Raw genomic sequence first — 22,574 nt, 5'->3', positions numbered from 1 at the left:
TGAAGCCAAGAGCCAAAGGCAACCTAAATGATGTAAGAGCATCCATCACACAGCAATTACCCTCTGCATTCTGTGTGTCAAGAGCAGAGCTCTTTTAAAAACGGACCTCCTTGTAGAACTGAAGACTGCTTGATTGTTTCCAGTCAATGCCATGGCACAGCACTCCTAGATCATTGCCTTTATGCCCCATCAGAAAGAGTTTTTACTGGACTCTGAGCAGTTGGCCAGTTTTGGCAATCAATGTTATATCCTCTTTCTTTATATGCTTCTCTCTGCTCACTCGCCTTCAAAAATTCATAAATAAAGATTAACAAAATAGCTGAAAATAAATCTCATTTATTATTGGTCAGTGCCAAGAACAGGTGTAGTGAGTGCCATGTCAGCTGTGAAACAGCATTTGTTGTAGATGAAAATTTTTGTCCTATGGAATTTGATTTTATCATCTGTTTTATCACAGTGCCAGAGACAATAATTTACAGGGCACGTTCTTTGTCCCTATGTCCCTATCTAAATCATTCAATATCCTCATGGTGCTCCACTTTTAAAACAGAGGAGTCATTTAAAAAGAGGATTTTGTGTGTGATTGAATATCCACATTTTTTCTCAACATTAAAAATGTCAGCTGAAACTAACAAGCTGGCAAAGTTGGCAAAACTTTCAGCATATATACACTACATGGGTCAAAATTCAGATTCCTTCAGATATGAACTAGAAGCATTTCTAAAAGTCATCTTCAGAGGACAAAAAAAGCTAAACAATTTTCCCTACTCTGCCTCTAGTTTAAATATTCTTACCAAGCCTTATGGTTTGACAGGATGCCTCAGAGCAACCTGACTAATCTTAGTGACATTATAAAGAAAACAGACACAAAAGACACTGAAATGGAAAGCCAGTGAAGACAGAAGAGGTATGGAAACATCATCATTTAAAAAAAAAAAAAAAAAAAAATAAAAAAGAAAAAGAAAGAAATAAACCTAGTAAAGGAGGTTTGTTTTGGTTATAATGAAATGAGATTGTATCTAAACGTTTTGTGGATTTGGAATGTAAGAAGTATGTAAGCAAAATTTTGCCAAGTTTTTTTTAATGACTTCTCTGTAATGACTGATTAAAATAAATCATGCTGTAGTTTCTTTATTGAGCTGCCTCAGACTTAATGAAAACATAGCACAAAAGGCCATTATACAAGGTTTTTTTTCTGAATTCTCCAGCAGTCTAAAATGGTTAGGGATCTGCTTCCAGACTATAGGTTACTTTCTTATATTGCCTAAAATATATTCTCACTCTCAGAGACAGAGTTCAAGGACTTGCCCCTGTTCCTTTAATGAGCCTGTGCTCATTTTTGAAACTCCAAACAAATCAAGTAACTCAAATATGGGATGTGTTCCCACAACTGGCTGAAAAAAAAGAGTCAGTCTTGAAGCAAGTCAGACAAATACTTTATCTCTCAGAATACAAGATGGGGAAAACTTCCAACCCAAAGGAAATGACACACCCAGACAGAGGGCCAAGTTTTTTTATGTTAAGTTGTTCCTTATTTGTCAGTTTTGTCCTTGTGCAGTTACTTACAATACTCTCCCATTACCACAGAAGTGTAACAATTTTGCTATCACTGATACTTATTTTCTAGCTAGGACATTAGACTTGCCATCTGCAGAAATTAACCATTTATTAGCATCCAGATAAAATGGCAGGCAATAAACATAACAACTTGGTTAGGAAAGATGATTAGATAGAAAGAGGGAAGCAACAGACAATTGGTATGTTCTTGTGTAAGAAGGTCTAATTGGTTTTGTGAAACTATAAAACTTGTGTCTCTTAATTATTTTCAGCAGAGGGAGCTAGTTTTGCTGCTCTGTACAGTTTAGTGGGCCAGAAAGTTTACTGATTCATTACTGTTCCTTGACATTAAGCCATCTAAGCAGAATTACATGACTTGGCAGCCCAAAGCCCTCCCTGCTACACACTCATCCCCAGCAAGATCCCATCCAAATGTAATATCCTTGCACCTTTAAACACCATGTGAAGTTGCATGTTAGTACCTGTGTTGGGATCATCACACAACATGCCACCTCTTCCCCCTGCACCCTTACCAACGTTTCCACTGACTCAAAGAGGAAAAAAAAGTCTGTGCAGGGCTAAGTTGCCTCCCTCTGGAAGCTTTCCTGTCATTAAGAGATTGACAGAAATAGGAACTCTGAAAACTTATCTGGCTGTTTCACTGCTTTTGGGCATTCTAAATTCAGACTTTTAAATTCAGAAGTGTCATCTCTTCCCCAGGAGCCACACCATCCTCTTTCATATCTGGGTGGAGCAGTGAGCCACCTGCATCACACAGAGCCTGACTCATTAACCCTTGTCCTGTAAAGACCAGAGTCCATTATTATCCAATACAGCTCAGATATTATTTGAAAAGTTAATCAGTGCTGTGACACTTGTTAATTATGCAAATAATTAGCTTTCTTCCAGTTTAGAAGACAAGTAGATTTTTTTTCTAACTCATGGCTTCACCCTCAACTCTGCCTGGGGTTCTTTCTGCTTCATCAACAGAAATTAAGAGTTTTCAGATCAGTTTGTGCCCTGAGTTATGCACAAACCTTTAGCCTTCAAAACTAGAAACTCTCTGTCCCAAACAGCATTTAGAAGTTTGTCACAGGTGATGTTATGGGCAGAGTAAATGCTGAGGATGCTGCTGAGTACAATCCAGAGCCCAAGATGAAGCAGTGAGACTCTCTGGGAAAAATTAAGGCTGTTAATATGAATTAAGTGAGAAAAGTGAAAAGTGTAATCTCATGTTATTATTAAGGTTACTTTAAAACCAGAAATGTGCTCTAAAAGTTTAAGAGTGTAATAAAACCCTTGTTATACATCACATCATAGAGAAATGAGGTGTGAAGTACAAATAATGCAAAGGCTTTGGAACAATAAATGTAAGAATTTTTAGGCATATGTGGAAAGTTTGTACACAAGTTCTACAAAAGCAAGGAGAAGCCCAAGTTAGAACTGACCAACCAAAGAGACACAGCTATCTTATGTGAAGATTGATTTACAGTTTAGCTTCTAAAATCTGAAGAGGATTAAATGCCAGCTTGTTGTCACACAAAAATAAAATACTTTCTGTAACTGCATTAAAATTCTATTGCTATGGCTTACCTTACCTCTTAACCTAAACCTGAATTAAACCCTCTAAAATCCAAAGCGTGTTTAGTATTATTTTAAAAACTAAAATAACAAACCTAAATGAAGAGCACCCTTGCAGATGAAACTATGCCTAGTAATTCACATCATCAGGGACATTTCTGAAACAGGCCTTTTAAAACAAATCAAGAACAATTCAGGCTATCAAAACTGCAGCAGATGCTACACAGGGAAAGATCAGCATGATCTAGGTAAGAGGATAGGATGCCCAGCTGAAGAGAAAGCAGCAGAATTTACTGGGCATGTGTCAAACAGGTAAGAGGGAGGTTCCTTTCTTTGGCTCAAGAACAGAGTGCCCTATAGGGAATTAGTGCAAATGATGTCTCAGAACTAAAACATGTTATAAGGAAGCTCTTTCTTCCATGTTCCCAGCCCAGTGATGTGTGTCATCCTGTGATTAGATTTGCACCAGGAGGAACTGGGCTGCAGGGTCTTGGTTCAACCTCAGTGCCAATGAAATAGTGCTCAGTAGTGACAGCCTGAATGTGTTCAATAATTTGTAGGGAGAGAAGGAAGCACAGAAAGGGAAGGAGGAGCTCTTAAAGAAACACTGCTGTGGAGCCTTCTGGAATTCTAGCCAAATCCAATTGGTAATGACAGATTTCTGTCCAGGGAATTGTTAAATTTACTAATCTGCAACATCCAGGGGTGTGAAGTATGCAGTGAATACAACTTGTACTGTCCAAAACACACATTTTTGTTCTGAAAAGTCTGTCCACAGAGAAATTTATCCGGCTGTACTCCCACCTGCTCCTTAGTCTCTCCACTGAGACTACTCTCAGGGGTACCAAGTGGGTCAGTTGTGATACTCCAGTTGTAACTTAGACCTTTTTCAGCCCAGAAGAGGCCTTATATCATTGGTTATCCCTACAGCTCTTGAACCTCTTGGGAAGTTCAGCATGAAGCTAAATAAACAGATTGTTATTCTTACAGTTAATGCATAAACCTGAAACCCTACAAAATCTTTATTTGCAGACTAAACCTCTGCAGCATTTCATCCCTCAAAGACATTTTTTCTCCTTTCTCCATTTGTAATCTTTTTTTTTTTTTTCCTATCTTTTAGCACACTCTTTGCTCCACCTTTTGCACACTTCATGTCTGAAAAAACTTCATGAAACCCCACTTCCATCCCCCCACAGCAGTGGATCTCTGAGGATCCACAGACTTGCTGTTCCCTTCAGCACAACACTACCCAAGAAAATGCAGCACATGCAGAAAAAACCAAACAAACAATAACAAAACAAAACAAAAAAAAACAAAAAAACAAAAAAACCAAACAACCAACCAAACAAAAAGTCAGAGATTTTTCCTAATGGAACTTTGTATTTTAGGCTGTGTGCAGTGTGTTCCCCACTGTCCTAGATAGACAACTATCTCTATTGCCCTAATTATTTCTAAACTTAGGTCTGAATCCTCTTACTCATTTGAATGGGAGATAGATGCCCAAACACCTTTTTTAGAATCTAGGTCTGGCTTGTAAGACTTCATACTGCAATTTTTGTGACCAAACTGCAAAATTCAGCTTTGTCAGCCTTGTTGGATCATGTACATTATCCATCTACCTGTCTTCATGGAAGGCTCTCTCAAAACTGTCTCCAGCTTCCACATCCATGAATAAATCACCACCTGCTTAGCCAGGATAACTTCAAATTGCCATTTGTGATTCAGAAAGCCTCTGTATAAAAGGAATTTGCACTTCTCTAATTGCTTCATCTCCCATTCCTCAACCATTAAATGTATTGCAACATCAGACAGGTTTTGGGGTTGTGATCTTGGTCTTAAAAACAAGTAAATGTGTGTTCCCTCCTTACTCTGTTGAAGCAAAAGTGTCCTGATGGCTTCTAACCTCTATAGGATTCACCACTGGATTTTCATAAATACAAAAAGAAATTATCACTTTGCATTATAGCAAAGAATGGTCTTTCCCTGTAGAAAATGTTTAATTCAACAGGTAAACTGCCTACAGTATGACAAGTTGTCATTAATACATGCCTGGGACAAACAAAGAAAGGTAAAATATTTTAATGTAAATGTATCAGTAATAAAGCTGGTTAAAAAGCATAGATTGGGAGCCTGTTGAATTTAGTATGCAATTTAAAATGCTACTTTTTAAATCGCAATAGCTAAAGCTTCATCTCATGACACCATACCTTATAAAGGGATATATACACATACCTCTGTATCTGTACAAAATAACAAGATTGTTTTCAGCCAAACATTTCCTCCACTTATATTTATATTTCATACAGTCTTGACTGTGCAACGTGCTCAGTGACTGCTGAGAAACACAATGGAATAATGCAGATTTATGCCAGTTCCACTAAGTACCTAGTCAAGGTACTAATTAAGAGAGTCAATCCCACACAAGCCTAAAACTATGACATTTTATAAAATATTTAATTTAAATCCAGGAGTTAAACTGGCTTTAAATTTGATATATGGGAGTGGAATATGAGATGTCAAAATTGAAATGTCTGAGGAATAGACTCAAAACTGAGAAAAAGAGAAAGAGAGAGAGGGAAGGGAAGAGAGAACAGGCTGTATTTCATTCTCTGAATTTACTTCCAGAATAAAAAAGAAAACAATGCCTATTGTTTTGATGGATTTTTTTTTCAGAAGAGATACTTCTTTTCCTGGCAAGACAAACTGCATCACTGCATCTCATCTTAGACAGTAGGAAATATAGAAACCAATTGTATGATGCACATATTATCTAAATAAAAGTTACTAAGTTTTCAATTCTTTCTACTTTTCCATGTTTCTATCTTTTTATTTTAATTTCCTTATTCTATTCTCTTATTCTTCTTTCCTTTCTCTTTTTTATTCTAGCTTCCTTCAACTGACTTTACATGTTTTTTTTTTCTTTATTCTGCTTTCTCTGTGTATCTATAGTCAGAATAAAAATCACTTACATTGACAATTTTCTTCCTTCTCACCTTTCCTGCATCTTTTCAGTTCCTCCATCTTTTTCCAGTCCCTCCTTCATTCTTGGGCTGTTTTCTACTACCCATTCCCTGCACCAGTACAAATTGTGTTCTGTACTTCATGACCTTCCCTGCAGCCACCACTTTTTTCTAATAAACTACTGGCATCTTTTAAATTTCTCTTCCTTTAGGGCTCACATCTTTCTCCTTCCCTTTGCTTTATTTGCCACACCCAAATTAAAATCTCCTTTCCAGTTTCACCTCCTTCATTTTCCATGCCAATCTCTCTCCTCTTCCCTTTGAGCCTTCCCTGAGCCCACTAGGGAAAAATTCCAGTTCTGCTACCATCAGCTGCAGTAATTCCTGCTGCCACCAAGAGTCAACATATCCCTCTGTCCCCAGGTGTAAGAGGTGATTCTCCAGCAGCCAGTGCCTGGTTCATCTCTTCCAGCAGCTGGAGATGTTTCTTCCAGATGTTTTTTCAATGTCTTTCCCCTCTGCCTCTAACTGGCAGACAGCTCAGCTCCCAGTGCCATGGACATGGCCATCAGCCACCACATAACTGCTCTCTCACCATCACAGACCCCACAAGTTTTCATCATTGCTCTGAGTCACAGTTTTCTCTTAACTGCTTTGAAATGGCTTTAGATAGATTGGTGGTGACCATCCCATATGCTACTAATTCCAGCTTTTATGGGAATCTCCTTATTTCTGGCAACATAGGTTTTCCTGTCAGTGAACTAGCTATGTGGTTATATTCTCTGGCTGTACCCTACTTACAGCCTCCACAGACCACAGTTACCAACAGTCAAAAACACTGTTCTAAAAAAGCTGTGTCTGCTGCTGTCACAGAGTGCAGCTCCACCAGGTTTCTTCCTCGTACCACGATGAACTACACTTGGCTTCTTCACATGAAGCCAAATATTTCCTCTTCACATGAAGGATGCCCAGGATCACACACTTTTCATGAAGTTACACAGTGAAAGACAATCTTTCATTCCCCCTTCCAGAGCTTAATGGATGAATAACTGTATTTCTCAGCAGAATAAATAACACTAACAGGGCATTTAAAATGTCAGGTGTCATATTTCTTCTTGCTAATCACTTGTTATCTCTGACTGTTGTCAAACAAAAGATACTGAGGAAATTCATTACAATAAGAGTATCCTCCAGTGGCAGGTCGATTTATGGCCATGAAGACTGTAACTAAAATCCTGTATTTTTGCATATCTCTTCTTACCAGTGTAGAGTTCATTCTGCTTTGGTGTATTCTTCATTTTCCACAATGCATTAATTGCTTGTGAGACCTGCATCTCTGTAGTGGCAAGTGTGATTGTCTCTTTCCCTATCCTGTTTTGTAAAAAAAAAAAAAAATCTTAATCACTTTTGATGAATACAGAACAAAATACTGGAACTAGATGTGCTTATGATTCAGTGATATTTTGGAGTGCATAAATAATAAAAAAAAACACAAAACAATGAGTTGAACTGAAAAACCCAGTTGAACTGAAAAGTATTTTAAGAGTGGAAATAAAGAACATCTAACATAAAGTCAGATTTTTGTAAAGCTGGAGAATATAAACCAAAAGTGAAAGTACTGCAGTACCTTGGTTATGTTGCCCAAACTGACATAATTTTTCCCATTCAAAATAATTATTTTTTACTACCCCCAAACTGAGCATTTTATTATTTCTTGCCCTATTTTTTCTCCATTTCCACCTTCCCACATTGTTAAACTTGAAACTCTTCCCACAGGGGAGCTAGATGAGTTTTTTTTTCATCAGAGAAGTTTCTAACCAGTGATTTGCCCGCTAAAGGGCACTGTTGACTGCAGTAAAAATCTTTTGCTCTGTATAGGGTAAACTTGAGGCTGAGCTAAAAAACTATAAAGACTGACTTTAAGGGCTTTTTGATTCAAATTTTTTTGTCCAATTAATGGGCAAATAATTTACTTTTTGGAGGTTTTTTTTAGCAATTCTGTCAATGTTAAAACAATGAAAATTTAACACCAGGAAGACTGTACGTGTGTTCCTAAGAGAGAAGGAAAGCTCCTTCCTTGTTCAAACAGGAGATCTCATCAGGCTGGATAAACAGCATGAAGAGCAGCACCATAAAATATATAAGGTCAGAGGGCAGACATTTAGGGGCATTTGGAGAATGGCTCTTTGAGCCACGGTGTGCAGGGAAGCAGGTTGTTGGGACAACAACCTAGGTTGTTAGGGTAACTAGGCTGGTGAAGGGATCCAGCACAGATCCTATGAGGAGAGGCTGAGGGAGCTGGGGGTGTTGAGGCTGGAGAAGAGGAGGCTCAGGGGAGACCTCATCACTCTCTCCAACTCCCTGAAAGGAGGTTGGAGCCAGGGGGGGGTTGGGCTCTTTTCCCAGGCAACTCTCAGCAAGACAAGAGGGCACAAGAGGTCTCAAGTTGTGCCAGGGGAGGTTTAGGTTGGACATTAGAAAGAATTTCTTTACTGAGAGGGTGATCAGCCATTGGAATGGGCTGCCCAGGGAAGGGGTCCATCCCTGGAGATATTTCAAAAGAGCCTGGATGTGGCACTCAGTGCCATGGGCTGGGAACCACGGGGGGAGTGGATCAAGGGTTGGACTTGATGAGCTCTGAGGTCCCTTCCAACCCAGCCAATTCTATGATTCTATGATTCTATGACATGAGGGTAAGCCTGTGGACTGCACACTGCTGTGTCACTGTTTTATCACTGGTGGTAGAGGTGTAAGCAGGTGTCTCTTGACACTGAGACAATGGCTCCCACTGTATTGTCTTCAGCCACTGGTTTTGCATCTCATTCATGTGCATCACACAAATCAGCAAGATTTGTGCACTCTGACCCCCTGCCCCAACCCACCCTGCCTGATCCCCATCCACCCTGGTGCTGGTGACTTCACCTCCTGTGACTGTGTCTGCCGGATGCTAATGGGTGTCTCTCATTGACCCGCAGATGGCTGGGGAGCTGGACAGGTCCCTGGAGACTGGAAGATCCATCCTCCAGCTGTGTCCTAGCGTTGTGCTCCCCTCCTCACCAGGGCACTCGCCGCCATCTCCATCCTCAGCAGGTCCATCCCTCCTGGGGGTGCCCTGCAGCTCACGGCCGGGCTCCTCGGCAGCCACGGCACTGGGGGGAAGGGGCTGGGGCAGGAGGCAGCCGTCCCGCTCCTCCTCAGAGCCTGGGAGCAGCCTCTGTGCTGCAGATCCCCAGGGAGAGCGGGATGAGGGCGGGAAAAGCTCCCGCAGAGAGCGCCCGCCTGATGTGACACAACGGCACTGAGGGGTGAGGGGAGGAGGCCCACAGCTCGCCCGGCTCAGCCTGGCAGCCTGTCAGTCAGTCAGACAGTCAGTCAGTCAGTAAGTCCATCAGTCCGTCAGTCCCTCTGCAGTCAGTCAGTCCGTCAATCAGTCAGTCCATCAGTCAGTCCGTCAGTCAGTCAATCCCTCTGTCAGTCAGTCCCTCTGTCAGTCAGTCAGTCCGTCAGTCAGACAGTCCCTCTGTCAGTCAGTCCCTCTGTCAGTCAGCCAGTCAGCCAGTCACAGTCCCTCTGTCCGTCAGTCAGTCAGTCAGTCAGTCTCGCTGTCAGTCAGTCAGTCAGTCAGTCCGTCAGTCAGTCAGTCCGTCAGTCAGTCAGTCCGTCAGTCAGTCCCTCTGTCAGTCAGACAGTCAGTCAGACAGTCAGTCAGTCAGACAGTCCGTCAGTCCCTCAGTCCCTCAGTCCCTCTGCCCGCCCCTCACCCGCTGCCCCGTTACCCGCTGATGGGCGGGGCCGTTCTCCCCCTCAGCCGCGCGCCGCTGCAGCGCGAGCAGGGCCGCGAGCTCCCGCCACGCCACGCCACGCCCCGCCCCGCCCACAGCGCACGTGGCAGCCTCGCCTGGGCGGGTCACGTGACGCGGGATCCGGGTTTCCCCCCTCCCCTCCCCTTCCCCTCGCGCCTGACCCCGTCTCCCGTCTGGTCAATCGCAGGCGGTGGCGGCGCATGCGCAGTGCGCCCGCAGCACACCCCCGCCCGCCACCGGCCCCCCCCACCCAGCCCGTCTCCCTCCGCCCTATATAAGGCGGGCGCGGCGGGGCTCCCGGCTCCGCAGTGTGCGTGGGCGGGCGCGGAGGCTCCGCGGAGACCCGCGCGGCCTCCTCCCTCCGTCCCTCCTTCCCCTCAGCCCGGCCAAGCGCCCTCGACGCCGCCGCCATGAGTTCGGGGACCCCCTACATCGGCAGCAAGATCAGCCTGATCTCCAAGGCGCAGATCCGCTATGAGGGCATCCTCTACACCATCGACACCGAGAACTCCACCGTGGCGCTGGCCAAGGGTGAGGCGGCGAAGGGGAGGAGGAGGGAGGGAAGGGGGGGTTCGGGCCTAGCGTGGCTCTGGAGCCGGCGCCGCGGCCCTGCTCTCTCGCTGAGGGGAGGCGGGGGGCCCGCCCGCTTCGCCGGCCGCCTCCGTCCCCTGAACAATGAGCCCGGCCTGGGCGAGAGGCGGCCGGAGCCCGCCCGCCCTGAGGGGCTGCGGAGGGGGCCGGGGCGCGGTGCGGGGAGCCGGGGGGCTGCGGGGGGTGCGCCCCGAGCTTTCGGCGCTGCTGGCTTTCCGTGAGTCAGCATTTGGGAGGCGGCTCCGCCGCACGGGCCGTGCTGGGGGCTTGGTTGCCTCCCCGAAGGGGCGCTGGGAGCTGGGATGGGGGCACGGGGGGTGTTTGGGATGCTGAGCAGCCCTTGGTCTTCACGGGAAGTTACCGGTGCTCTGAAGAGAAAGAAGAGGAGCCAGCAATGCTGCCTGCCCTTGGTGTTGCCAGAGCCAGAAAGGTGCTGGTCTGCATCACCGGGCATGGTTTGGTTCCCCTCTCCTGTGTCTGTGTGGATAGCTGGGGGTATCTCGGTGCTTGGCTTGAGCAGGGCCCTAGGCCGGTGCTGGGGAGAACAGGGTTGCTGTGTCTTTGTTCTTTTCTTGATCAATAATTGGACTCCGGTGAGGTGAGGAGGGTGAGAGCTCCTGCACTGAGTGCTGTGGGGTACCAGCCGGTGGGTCTGGCTCTTCCAACCTTGCAGGCTGCTCAACAAGACTTTGCATCTTGTTTCCATGTAGAAATAGTGATCTTTATCTTCTACTTAAGTGGTGCCATTTGGATTCACTTGTCACCTGTGCTGGGAACTCCCGTATTTACTCTTAGAAAAACCGGCTCTATCTTGTTTAGTCTATCAAACAAGATTGTTTTTCTGTACTGCTGTTCGTGTCTAGTTTGGCTACTCCAGCTAATGTGCATTAGATTTTTTTTTTTTGTTTTGTCCTCCTGTGTTCTGGGAAGTTCACACCTTCTTCTTTGCCTTCAGCAACCCAATCAGGATTGTCCACAAACCAAACATCTTTTGTTTTGAAAAACTATCTGCTGGCAGGAGACCCTGACTTGCCTGATTCTTAAATATCCTCAAGGCAGTCTGTGCAACAGTATTTAATCAGTATCATGATGTTTATGTAGTGCTGGACATGAGCATTGACACCTACAAGTGCATATTCTGAGGTTTAAAATGTGAGTTTTCACATTCAGTTTTTTCTAGGGATGTTTCTGCTTGTTTAAGGAGCTACTAATCTTCATGCTTCACTCAAAGTAATTGAGAGGTTGCAAGAAGGGTGCAGTCCCTTACTGCATGTGCAGGATGGCCTTCACGTTTACCCAGCAGCAAATAATAAGTGTTTTTCAGGTAGTTCTGCTTCCACACAGCATTCTGCTACTTCAGAACTTAAAGTGGTGTGTTTCAAAGGCACGTCTGACTAAAGTGCTTCATGGTGTGAGAAAGCACATGCTCTGTAAGACTTCTAGCAGTTCTTGTATTTATTGGTGTTCAGTTTTGATGAACTGGAATGCCTAGGAAATAGGTACAACAGGCAAAGAATGCATTTTTTTTCCCCACTTAAAGTGCTGCTCTATGAACTTAACAGCACAAGCCCTGCTTTGCATCTTTATTTAAATTTAGAGACTTTGTCAAAAATTAGTGTCAGAATTATGAACACAGCAACAGTGTTGAAGTTGGTGACAGCATCAACTCTGTGCTTAGGGGAGGCAGCAGTTTAAAACACTTGATCTCTGAAGGGATAGAACAACCACGAATTACTGACATGAAGTTGTTCAAAGCTAATAAATTATTATGAAGCCCTAGATGCCACCTCTAAAGCCCCAGGCAACTTCAGTATGTAATGTAAGTGCTGTTCTCTTTACTTTTGTAATCCAAGTGATATAAAAGTAAAAATTAGGGTGAAGCAGACCTCAGGAAGGAACCAGGCTCAGACTCAGACTCTTATTTGAAGTAGGGCTAACTTCAGTTGATTTGTATTTGGTTCCTGTTATGTCTCTCCACATGCACAGTGTCTCTAAACAATGGATAAGGAGATTCCATGTGCTTAATTAAGCACTGCAAGGAGGTTGTCTGTTAGATGCTAACTTAAGTTGCAGAGAAAGTTTAAGCCCATTGCTGTTCTGTCTGTAACAAACACCAGAAACTTACTCCCTCTTTTGCAGAAGTCTGAAAAAAACAGAGTTTTTGAGCAAGAAGTACCTACATAAGCTCTGCTTTCCAGACATTGCCAGCCTAGTGATGCTTCCTGACCCTGCAGAGGTCTGGCTTCACAGACCCTACAGGAGCACAAACTGTTGTAAAACACCCTCTGCACTGTGGTTTGGGATTGATTTCCTGTTCATCTGTAAACAATAGTTGCTGTAACTCTTCATGGGCAACAGCCTTCCAGAAACTTTAAAGCTTGTGATGTGCTAGAAGCTGTTCAACACTTCAGATGTGGGGGCAGGCATGCTGGACTCCTAGAGCCCTCTCAAATGCCCTCACTGCTGTTTTGCATACAACAAGGTCACAGTTTTCCACCTTCTTAGATAGAAACCTTGGGACCAAAACTGGTCCCAAGCTGCCTGGACAGCTGTGGGCTTTGCAGGCTGTGTTTTTCTCCATGTGGAAACTGTGACAGCCTGATCCCCATGCTCAGGGAAGATGTGGTGCTTCTCAAGCTGGCCAAGAGATTCCACAGTAGTGCCTGGATGATTTTAGTAAAGCTTGCCCTGAGCTCTGTGCTGAAATAATTTAATCTTGAGCAGGGATACCAGTGGTACAGTTCATGTCTAAAAGGCCACGAGTGGTGCCTTCAGTTTATAATCTGTTTCTAGTTGACTGGGTTACAGCTGTAATATGATCAAACAGCAGCTGGAGATCTAAAATAACTCAGAGGTTATATACCCTAGGAACTAAAGGAAGAGAGGCATCCAGAGGAAGCAACTGACAGTTTGTTGTTGTAACACCTCAGATTCCCTCCCAGTCAGGTGAAAGCTGAGGTGCTAAAGAGCATCAGTGTGATAAGGACAGAATTTGGCACTGACCTGCACCCAGGGCTTTCTGCTCCTGGTGAGCTCAGCCATGTTGAACAGAGGTGACAACTGCTGCTTGGTGGTGGTGGGGAAACACCTGGACAGTTTTTGACCTCTGAGAACACTTTTCTCTTGAGGAGTAGCTCTGTCTACAACCACCAACATTCCTAGCAAGTTAGTACCAGTGTAGTGTACTGGGGATGCTCAACACTGGGCTTGAGTGGATCCACTCGTTTGCTACCCTTTTTCCAGGGAGGTTGTGGTGCCCCCCATCTCCTGTCATCTGTCTGTGCTGTGGGAGAGGAAGCTGGCTGGCACATCACTACAGACTGTAGCATGGCAGGTGCTTGTGAAAGGTCTGTAAAGGATGTAATTAAAGGTTCTGTAGAAACCCTGGTGTGTCCTGGCAGAGAGGTTGAGCACTTCTGTGGTGACCTGTTAGAAGCAACTCATGCAGCTCCAATACAGAATTCTCCTATTGACAGAAACCATACATCCAACCCCCTGTGTGCTGGTGCTTATCTGAACTGGCAAAACCTCCCAAAGACAGAAGACAACCAGACTAATGAACTTAATGAGCTTCAGCTTGTGGCTGAAATGTCAAGCTTTTGTGTGTCTGGTGTAACTATACAACTGATTTTTCTGCACTAATAATCCAGTAAGTCTGAGTCTGACCTCCTCTTTAATGGCTCAGATTCATTTATGCTTCTACCCAATAGCTGTCACACAGTCAATTGCAGGATTTTTCCGCTCTAATGTGCAACATCCCTGGTTGGAACCTGTTCGGGTGTTTGATAGATGGGCTCAGGGAAGTCTCAGTGGGCACTGAAGCTTTGGATTTATCACTAAAAGTTTGTGGATATTAGTCAGAAAACCAGTGGCATGCAGTGCAGGGAGATTTATAATAGGAAGCTCTTGTCATTGGGGAAACTTTACCTTTCTCTGTATAATAAGTATATAAAAACAAAGGTGGAAGTTTGAGCTCTAAAGGTTTCTAAGATTTCCCTTGCTGCTTCAGGGGCCTCCCCTGGGGTCTGTTGCAGGGGCTGTTGTCTCCAGTGGGATTCTTACAAGAGCTGGGGAAGGAGGTGGAATATGGCACTGTGGGGGGAAGTCCTTGCTTCTGGAGTAGGATTCTTCACTCCAGCTGGTCTGTGGTCTTTACCTTCACAGCTTGGTGTAAACAAAACTGTTTATACAGCCTGCTGAAAAAGTTGGCATTTGAGGGAACAGAATTGTGCGACAAGGAGAGTCAGGGTTCTGGAGCTAACCTTTTGTTGTTGTTGTTCCTTTAGACAAGTATTAGGGGAGTATTTTTTTAATTACATAAATCATAAGCTTGCACTAACAGCAATCTTTCTAATGCTCAAGTGCGATCCTTTGGTACTGAAGACCGACCCACAGACAGACCTGCTCCTCCCAGAGAAGAGATCTATGAATACATTATTTTTCGAGGAAGTGACATCAAAGACATCACTGTCTGTGAACCTCCAAAAGCTCAACATACTCTACCACAAGATCCTGCCATTGTTCAAGTAAGTTAGCCTCAAGTGTTGGTAGAAAGCTATGATATGTGATGAAAGACTTTGATTTTGGTAGAAACTTATAAAAATGAAGGCCATTAAGAGTCTCCAGGAATCTTCAGCTGGAAGTATCCTGAATTTTGGTTGTAATGTTTAAGAAAAAAAAGCAGCAGCATTAAAGACTTCAGTCAACCAAAGTCAGAGCTAGTCTCCCTAGCTGAGAATGCAAGAAAATCATAGAGGTAAACTAACCCTTCTCAGTGTTTGCTTAAGCTTTAGTAATGCTGTACCTGAAGTAGAGAATCACTGCCAAAGCAAATTGACTTCTGAACACTGTAAATGGAAATGTACTTTGTCTTGTTACAGTCTTCACTGGGCTCTGCCTCTACATCATCCTTTCAGCCACATGTGCCTTACAGCCCGTTTAGAGGTATGCCACCTTACAGCCAGCTTGCTGCCAGCTCTTTACTTAGCCAGCAGTATGCAGCTTCCTTAGGTTTAGGTAAGTAAAAACTTTACTTGCTAGAATAAAGGTCTGGTCCTTTTATGCAGCTACCATGAAACCAAATGACAGTAACTCACTGAATTCCTTGGCAAGCATCAGGCTGCAACACGCGGTGAACAAGTAGTTAACAACTTTGTGCACTTGTCTTATTGCAAGGAGGCCAGTGTTCCACTAACACACACACACACACACACACACACACACACACACACACACACACACACGCAGGTGTTCATGCAAGAGAAGAACATACTGAACAGCTAAAATTTCTTTCTGAAAGCAATGTGAATGCATAACAGTTGAGGCCAATTAATTTCTCACCTGTCACACCTTACGTATACATCATATGTAAAAAGAACTTGCCTTCCTGGAGAGGACTGTAAATAAGCTGCTCTAATGCTGTTCTAGAGATTCTTGTATCTCTTTCCAAGTCCTTCAGATGTTTCACTACCTTGTATCTTATCCAAGTATCTTTGCTTTCTCTTCTTCCCTCTATCTCTTTAGAGAAATTGGTAAGCCCTCCAGCATCAGCAGCTGCTTCCAGCCCTAGTTCTTCTCCGTCTCCACAACCTGTTTCAGAGCCTGACATGTCTTCAGAGCCCCATCAGCTCTCTTCCAAGGGTAACAGCAGTTTGAGGACTCCAAATATTTGGAAGAACTGCATGGCACTTGCAAACACTCTGTACCTTGTTAACCCTCCCGAGAAGGATAGTAATTATATGGGTAATGCTGGTAGAACTAGTTTGTTCTCAGCTGGTTTTGCCTTTCGTTACATGAAATATTCCTCCTGTCCTAGAAGTATCAATTAGAGAGACAGGAGAAAGAAAAAGTACAGGACAGCAGATCCTCTTGTGTGTAAGTATCAAGGAGAGGGCTGAGATTTAGAGTTGTTGATGTGCTGCATCCTGTCCAGGAACATCTCACCTTAGAGACTGGGTGAGGAATTAGTCTTTCCTGGAAGTGCAAGCACACTGCTTAAATTGTGGGTGGCTTTGCTTTTAGAGACATAGGTTAATAGTGAATCCAGGAATATTGCTGTCATCAAGGAAACATCAGGACAGGTTTCATGCATGATGGGGCATAGTACCTTGTCAAGACTCCCACTTAGTAAAGCATGACTAACAGTAAACAATTTCTGAGTTGTGGTAGGCTGAGATAACAGTTCTGGGTGCTTGCTTCTGTGTGTAAAAACTTTCAAAGGAAGTTGACTAGAGATACTAGACTGACCATCCTCAGAGCAGAGAGACCAGGTGCAGCCTGCATTTAAACATGGTAATTAGTTTTGTCTGTTTTTAACTTCAGCATGTATGCTTGTGTTGGCATGAAACTTTTACTTACTCTCTAGTTTTGGCCATCTGTCTGTACATCCTTTCTCGATATTCTGTCTGAGCTTTGAAACTTTCTCATGTTAAACTTGCACAGCAGCTTTGTCCTACTGAATAATCCTTAGGATATGTCTGTCTTCCTTGCGAGTTTTCCAGGTGTACATTAACTGGGAGCCTGCATGATGTTACCTACTGGGTATATCTCATGTGGACTTGGGTGACCCAGAAGTGTCAGTGGCTTGGTTTGTGTGTACTCTTCAGCTTTTTGCATTTCTTGCTCTTAAAGTATGTTCAATTAAAGTTTGCTTCCGAGCAGTTCTTATGCATAACTCCATAAACCTCTAGTACTCCAAAACTTCTAATTAAATCTAGAATGCAGTGTTTCTTCTGAGTACTGAAGACTGTCACTTTTTAATATAATTGGTGTGAGGTATACCAAACCATGAAAAGTATTTACATGTTTTGTAGTGTGAATAAATAAGCCTGGATGGAAGAGCAACAGAAGTCTTGGTAACACTTTGGCCTTGACCAAGAAGGAATTTAAAAGGGTAACTTTGAGATCCTGGTCTGGTTTCAGGTTTTCTTTGTCTGAAAGCTAACACTAAGCAATGAAGTTGAAGGACTTCTAAAAGCAGTTTACAAAATGGGCTGTAGTTGACATGGTTACGCTTTTGCTTCAAAACTTTGACAAAGTGGGGAAGCTTTCTTGAGTGGTTTCAAAATGGTGGATTTTTGCTTCAGATTTAAAGTATTGTGTAAAGTAAAATCCTGCATAAATGAGGATACACCTAGAAATTAGATCCTTGGTATAAACGCTCTGTGAGGCTGACCTGGCTTGCTTACCTAATGTGTGTCTAACTTGGTTTAAGAAATAAATGGGTAGATTCCCTGATTTTAAGGCTCTGGGTTTGAGAGCCAAGACTCCTGTGGCAGCAGTGCCTTACCAAGTGTATGTGCCACTTAAATGGCACTTGGATGCCACTGCACTGCTGCACACTCAAGGTTTTGAGTAACGCTTAACAGAACGGTTTCTCCGTAGAAGTGGGCAGGGTTTGAATGGTGTTGGCACATTTTCTGAGAGGCACTTAAGTCATTGGGATTTTTTTTCCAGGTGCTGGCTTTCCTCCTGTTCACCCAGTCCGCAAGAGCCCCATGGTAGAGCAGGCTGTTCAGACTGGCCCAGTTGACAACATGAACTCTCAAAAGCCACCCCCAGTGAAAGTCACTCCCGGGGTTCCGCGCAACGGGCGGCAGGTGCCCCAGAGCAGCAGCAAGACAGGGGGTATGTATGCACCACTTCAGCTCTAAAGTGCTGCTTTTAAGCATCTTTTAAAGGTGCAAAGCAAGATGAAACTCTTTCCGTTTTGCCTTTGTGCTCAGTTGAGTTTGTCCTTCTTGTTCAGTAGATCCGGTTCAGACAACACCTGTGCCAGCCCAGGGACAGGTGAATGATGAAAACAGAAGACCTCAGAGGAGAAGATCTGGTAGGTAAACCTGACACAAAATGGTTACTTCAGCTTATAAAGGCAAATACTGTTAATTTCAGTGACAAATTATTGTATAGAAGATGGAGAGCAAAATGAAACCAAATCTTTTGAGACTCCAGAGATGCTTCCCTAGCAGAATAGGTTCTGGAGTCACGGAAGTTCAGAACATGTCAGGGACAAAGTTCTGGTGTCTTCTGGAAACCTGAAGGTGCATTATAAAAATCCATGCCATAAGTTGGTAGCAATAACTACATTTCTTTTAAACATTAAGTAATTTTACTGGGAAGGGCAGTTTAATTATTTCCAGAGCTCTTATAACTGAGAGGAACTATGGAGCCCTTGCATCCATCTAGGAGAGTTCTTGTCTCAAGACTGCACTTTTAATTCTGCCCAAACAAAAGGAGAAAAGGCAGAACTTTGGACACTGAGGTCTTCAAATTAATTTGCCTGAAAGCAGCGCTGCAGAAGGGGTTATTGCTTTTCCAAAAAGGAATTGGTAGCTTCTCAGCTGGAAACCAGAACCTGTACAAAGTACAAGCTCCCTTTGTGGGTAGGTGAGTCTTGGGTGGATTTTCTGAAACCAACAACCTGCTGCTCCTAACTATTGTGACAGGTTTGTAGACTAATGCTTGCAGGAAATAGTTTTTTCCCAGTTTTTCCAATTTTCCTTGGCATTTCTGTACTTCCTCTAACCCCCCTGGAAGGAAAAGGTGGTGTACTCTTGTCTTAATGGTAAGACTGACATCCAGGAATGCTTTTCAGAAAGTTAAAGTGTTGCTGTAATAGGTCTTCTACAGCCAAGTTCAGAATTTACTTTCAGAGTGGCCTAACTGCAGGACCTGAAGCCAGAAATTCCCAAGTCTTAGCCCTGGTTACCAAGTGTTTAAATTCTCCTGCTTGCAGGGAACAGGAGAACCAGAAACCGTTCTAGAGGACAAAACAGACCAACTACTGTGAAGGAGAATACCATAAAGTTTGAAGGTGACTTTGACTTTGAAAGTGCAAATGCACAGTTCAACAGAGAGGAACTTGATAAAGAATTCAAGAAGAAACTAAACTTTAAAGGTTTGTGGCTTCATTAAATACAAGTTGCTGAGCTAGTAGTAAACACTGCATAGACAATCCCATTCTGAGAAACTGCATGATTACATGTGGCAGCATCTCAAATCTTGAGGGAGGAAGAGAACAGATGGCTCTTCAGTATGCATCAAAGAAGTGTAATACATTTTATTATCTTCAGATGACAAAGCAGAGACGGGGGAAGAAAAAGGGGACCCTGGAGTGGCACCTCAAAACAATGACAGTAATGCAGAGGAGGACCTTCTGGGACCCAACTGCTATTATGATAAATCCAAGTCTTTCTTTGACAACATTTCTTCAGAACTGAAATCCAGGTGAGTAGTTTCTAAAAGCTTGCTTTTTGGAAGTGCACTTTTGGGCATCGAATTCTAGACATAACCTGTGTTACATGGTTTAATTCTTTATAAAATCTTTGCCAAAAAGTCAGCAAAACAGTGTTTAGAAGGGAGTATTGCCATGTATTCGGTAGCTCACGAGTGGTATTAACCAAGCTTCGTGCAGTGGGATAAAACAAAAGGCAGGGGTTTCAACTGATACTGATATACTTGCCTAAACTATGATACAGGAATTTCCAGTTCTGTTTCCATGTACTGACTTTGAACCCATGGATTTTAAACAAATTTCCTATCTCGTCTGTGGGAGGAGGCATCAGGGTCATGCTGTGCTGAAGATGGTGCAACTTGCAGACAGGAGCAAGCTAAGCCTGGAGTTTGGGCAGAGAGGAGGCCAGGTCTGTTTGTGGAAATGCATTAAGTGAAATGTTGAGAGTACTAAAAGAAAGCTTCATCTCTTGCTGCTGACACAGATACCAAGTGCCTGGTGAAGTCTGACATCTCTTTAGTGTCAGTGTGTGAAATTCTCATGGTAATGTTTCTGCTTTGCTCGAGCAAAGCTTCCTCCCCAGTGCTGGCTGCAGGAGGAAGGGACACGGTGCTGCTGTTGAGCTGCCCCTAGCAGTCTGCTGAACCTCACTTGTGACAGGGCTTCCCAGGTTTCTGGAGATGGGGTTGAAAGTACCAGTAAGATCATTTTCAGTGCTGTTCTAGGCGCAGCTTTGGTTTTCCAGTAGGAAAGTAGCTTACAAAAGCCAACAGCTGTCACTTGGAAATCCTTGCTTAGAGGAACTGAGTTAGCCAGCTTGTGTACAATGCAGCTGCTTCTTGCTGCAGCTTAGTTCAAAATAAGGTGTTTGATGCTTCCTAGCTAAACGATTTGGTGGCTTTTTAATGTTTCTGTTGAATCTGAATGCTGTCCTGCCCAGTTCCAGACGTACCACATGGGCTGAAGAGAGGAAGCTCAACACGGAGACGTTTGGGGTATCCGGGCGCTTCCTCCGCGGCCGCAGCTTTCGTGGTGGATTCCGAGGTGGAAGGGGTAGTGGAGCAGCAAGGAGAAACCAAACCACTCACAGAGCTGGTACTGGCAGAGTGTAACTTCAAAGGCAAGTTTTTTAGCAGGAATAAATACTGTCTCTGAGCCAGGGGTGTCCCTTACTCCTTGCCTTAACTGTCTGCACAACCTCTCTTGTTCTGCGCTCTCACGGATATATCAAGAGTTGTTCCTTATTTCTTCTGTGGTAGAAGGAAATAGTCGTGGTTTCAACATGTTCTTTAGAATGTTGCTTGTCCTCTTGATTTCTTGGGCTGGCCTTTTGTCTGAGAAAGCAAAAGCTGCTCATTAGAGCTGAGTCTCTAGCTAAGCATCTCAGTTGATACAATAGGTGTGAACTTTGCTGCTTTTCTTTTTTTGTGGGAGGAGATCCCCATCATACCAAACCTAATTCTCCTATTTTTTCTGAATAGGTTCTAACATCTCCCCTGAGAGGATGAAACTGTATATAAAAAGAAAACAACCAACTGCTGCACTAATGTGGGAAAATGGTTCATATTGTTTACTGTCTCAGCTCAAGTGACAGAACTTCATGTACTACTGCTTATATTCTGGACTTATTTTGGACCAGCAGCTGTCAGCTGGAATATTCTTTGGAAGAGGGAATGTGTTCAGGGGTACCTTCTTCAGGGTGTCTTTTTTGTTTGTGTGTTTTATTTTCTTTTTTTTAAGTGCAGACTAACTTACATGGTTCTTCTTTCTGGGTTTCTCAAAGGCTGCTATAGTCTAAGCTTGAAGTCAGACTCCTTTTCTGAACCCTGAAGAAGAGAAATCACGCTGTTTTAACATGGAACCAAAGCTCACTTGAAACAAACCAGCTATAATTTGTTTGTTCTGAGTAACCAAATGGATTCTTTGGTGCTGCTGGTCTCACTGTTCTCAGCAGCAGGTGTGAAGTTGCACTTGGTATCTGGAAGAATGGATTCCTGGTGCTGAGGAGCTATGTATATTGTCACTTGGGAATACTGGATTGTTGATCATGTAGTAGTGTAAATGACTGTACAACTGTTTGTTGGCTGGTACTGATGGGGAGGTACTACAGGTTTACACAGAACTGTGACTCTCCTTGGAGCTGAAGGGTTCTGGGTGTTCCTCAGAGGCTTGGAGCTCCTTACTGGGTCAGGGCAGTGTGGGGGGCAGCGTGCTGTGCCCTCAGCAGGACAGGACCAGCAGCAAGTGGCTGCTCCTGTGTTCAGAATAAAGAGATTTTGGCAGTAAGTGCTGTCTGGGAAAGAGAGCTGAAGCTCTGACTTCATTGCCTGAATTTGTACCTTGCTCACAGGTAGTACCAAACACAAACAGTTCTCTGTACACAAGTAGACGTGGTGGAACACTATGGAATGTTTTCATTAAACTAGGGATGGGAGTCCATGTAATGAAGTTTAACAGATGGGCATGTTTAATTTGTTTCCTCTATACCCCCCCATACTGTAAATAGTTTAGTTGTTTTTCTTTTGTTTTTAAAACTCTGTATGTGGGGAGAGGGGCTGGGGGGGTTACATTTCTTTGCATGAATAAGTGGGTTAAATTGCTATAGGCATGTGTCCCTTTTTTGGTTGGTAGGGAATTTTGTTGAAAAAGCACCTTGATGACTGAACCCCTTACATTGCTAGAATTTTTTAGTTATGCATTGACCTAGGTTACTGTAAAAGCTTGGATTTATTTTTGTAGGACTTTATTGCTAAGAATTAGAACATAGCAGTGGGGCTGCTCTTTGGAGTAATGTAAATTGTAATTATAATAAACATGTAAATGTTTAATGGTTCACTCTTACTTTGTCCT

At 43.5% G+C, this 22,574-nt stretch overlaps 1 protein-coding gene across 7 annotated transcripts; it reads left to right on the top strand.

Moving 5' to 3' along the window:
• Positions 1-10,065: 10,065 nt before the first annotated feature.
• On the top strand, positions 10,066-22,552 carry LSM14B (LSM family member 14B). Of its 7 annotated transcripts, none has more exons than XM_071760109.1 (10): positions 10,066-10,432; positions 14,855-15,018; positions 15,373-15,508; positions 16,016-16,132; positions 17,948-18,118; positions 18,240-18,320; positions 19,227-19,388; positions 19,564-19,717; positions 20,665-20,844; positions 21,206-22,552. In XM_071760109.1, exons 1-9 carry the CDS (start codon positions 10,312-10,314, stop codon positions 20,834-20,836), a joined length of 1,278 nt encoding a protein of 425 aa, XP_071616210.1. In that variant the 5' UTR covers positions 10,066-10,311; the 3' UTR covers positions 20,837-20,844; positions 21,206-22,552. The 7 variants fall into 7 exon arrangements, 6 of the variants coding, with proteins under 6 accessions (XP_071616210.1, XP_071616213.1, XP_071616211.1 ...); XR_011729139.1 differs by lacking the exon at positions 21,206-22,552 and adding an exon at positions 19,969-20,133 and having other exon boundaries at positions 10,210-10,432; positions 20,665-20,798; XM_071760110.1 differs by having other exon boundaries at positions 10,210-10,432; positions 18,243-18,320.
• The last annotated feature ends 22 nt before the right edge of the window (positions 22,553-22,574 follow it).

The sequence above is a fragment of the Heliangelus exortis genome, chromosome 16 (assembly GCF_036169615.1).
Source record: "Heliangelus exortis chromosome 16, bHelExo1.hap1, whole genome shotgun sequence".
Classification (NCBI taxonomy): Eukaryota; Metazoa; Chordata; class Aves; order Apodiformes; family Trochilidae; genus Heliangelus; species Heliangelus exortis.
The sequence above is the reverse complement of the archived record's forward strand: the minus strand, read 5'-3'. Positions and strand labels throughout refer to the sequence as shown.

Excerpts from the sequence above, each read along its gene's own strand:
- LSM14B (XM_071760109.1), top strand. The coding sequence starts at position 10,312 with ATGAGTTCGGGGACCCCCTACATCGGCAGCAAGATCAGCCTGATCTCC. Across the intron at positions 18,321-19,226 it reads ACCTCAGAGGAGAAGATCTG|GGAACAGGAGAACCAGAAAC; the intron begins GTAGGTAAACCT and ends TCCTGCTTGCAG. Across the intron at positions 19,389-19,563 it reads GAAGAAACTAAACTTTAAAG|ATGACAAAGCAGAGACGGGG; the intron begins GTTTGTGGCTTC and ends TATTATCTTCAG.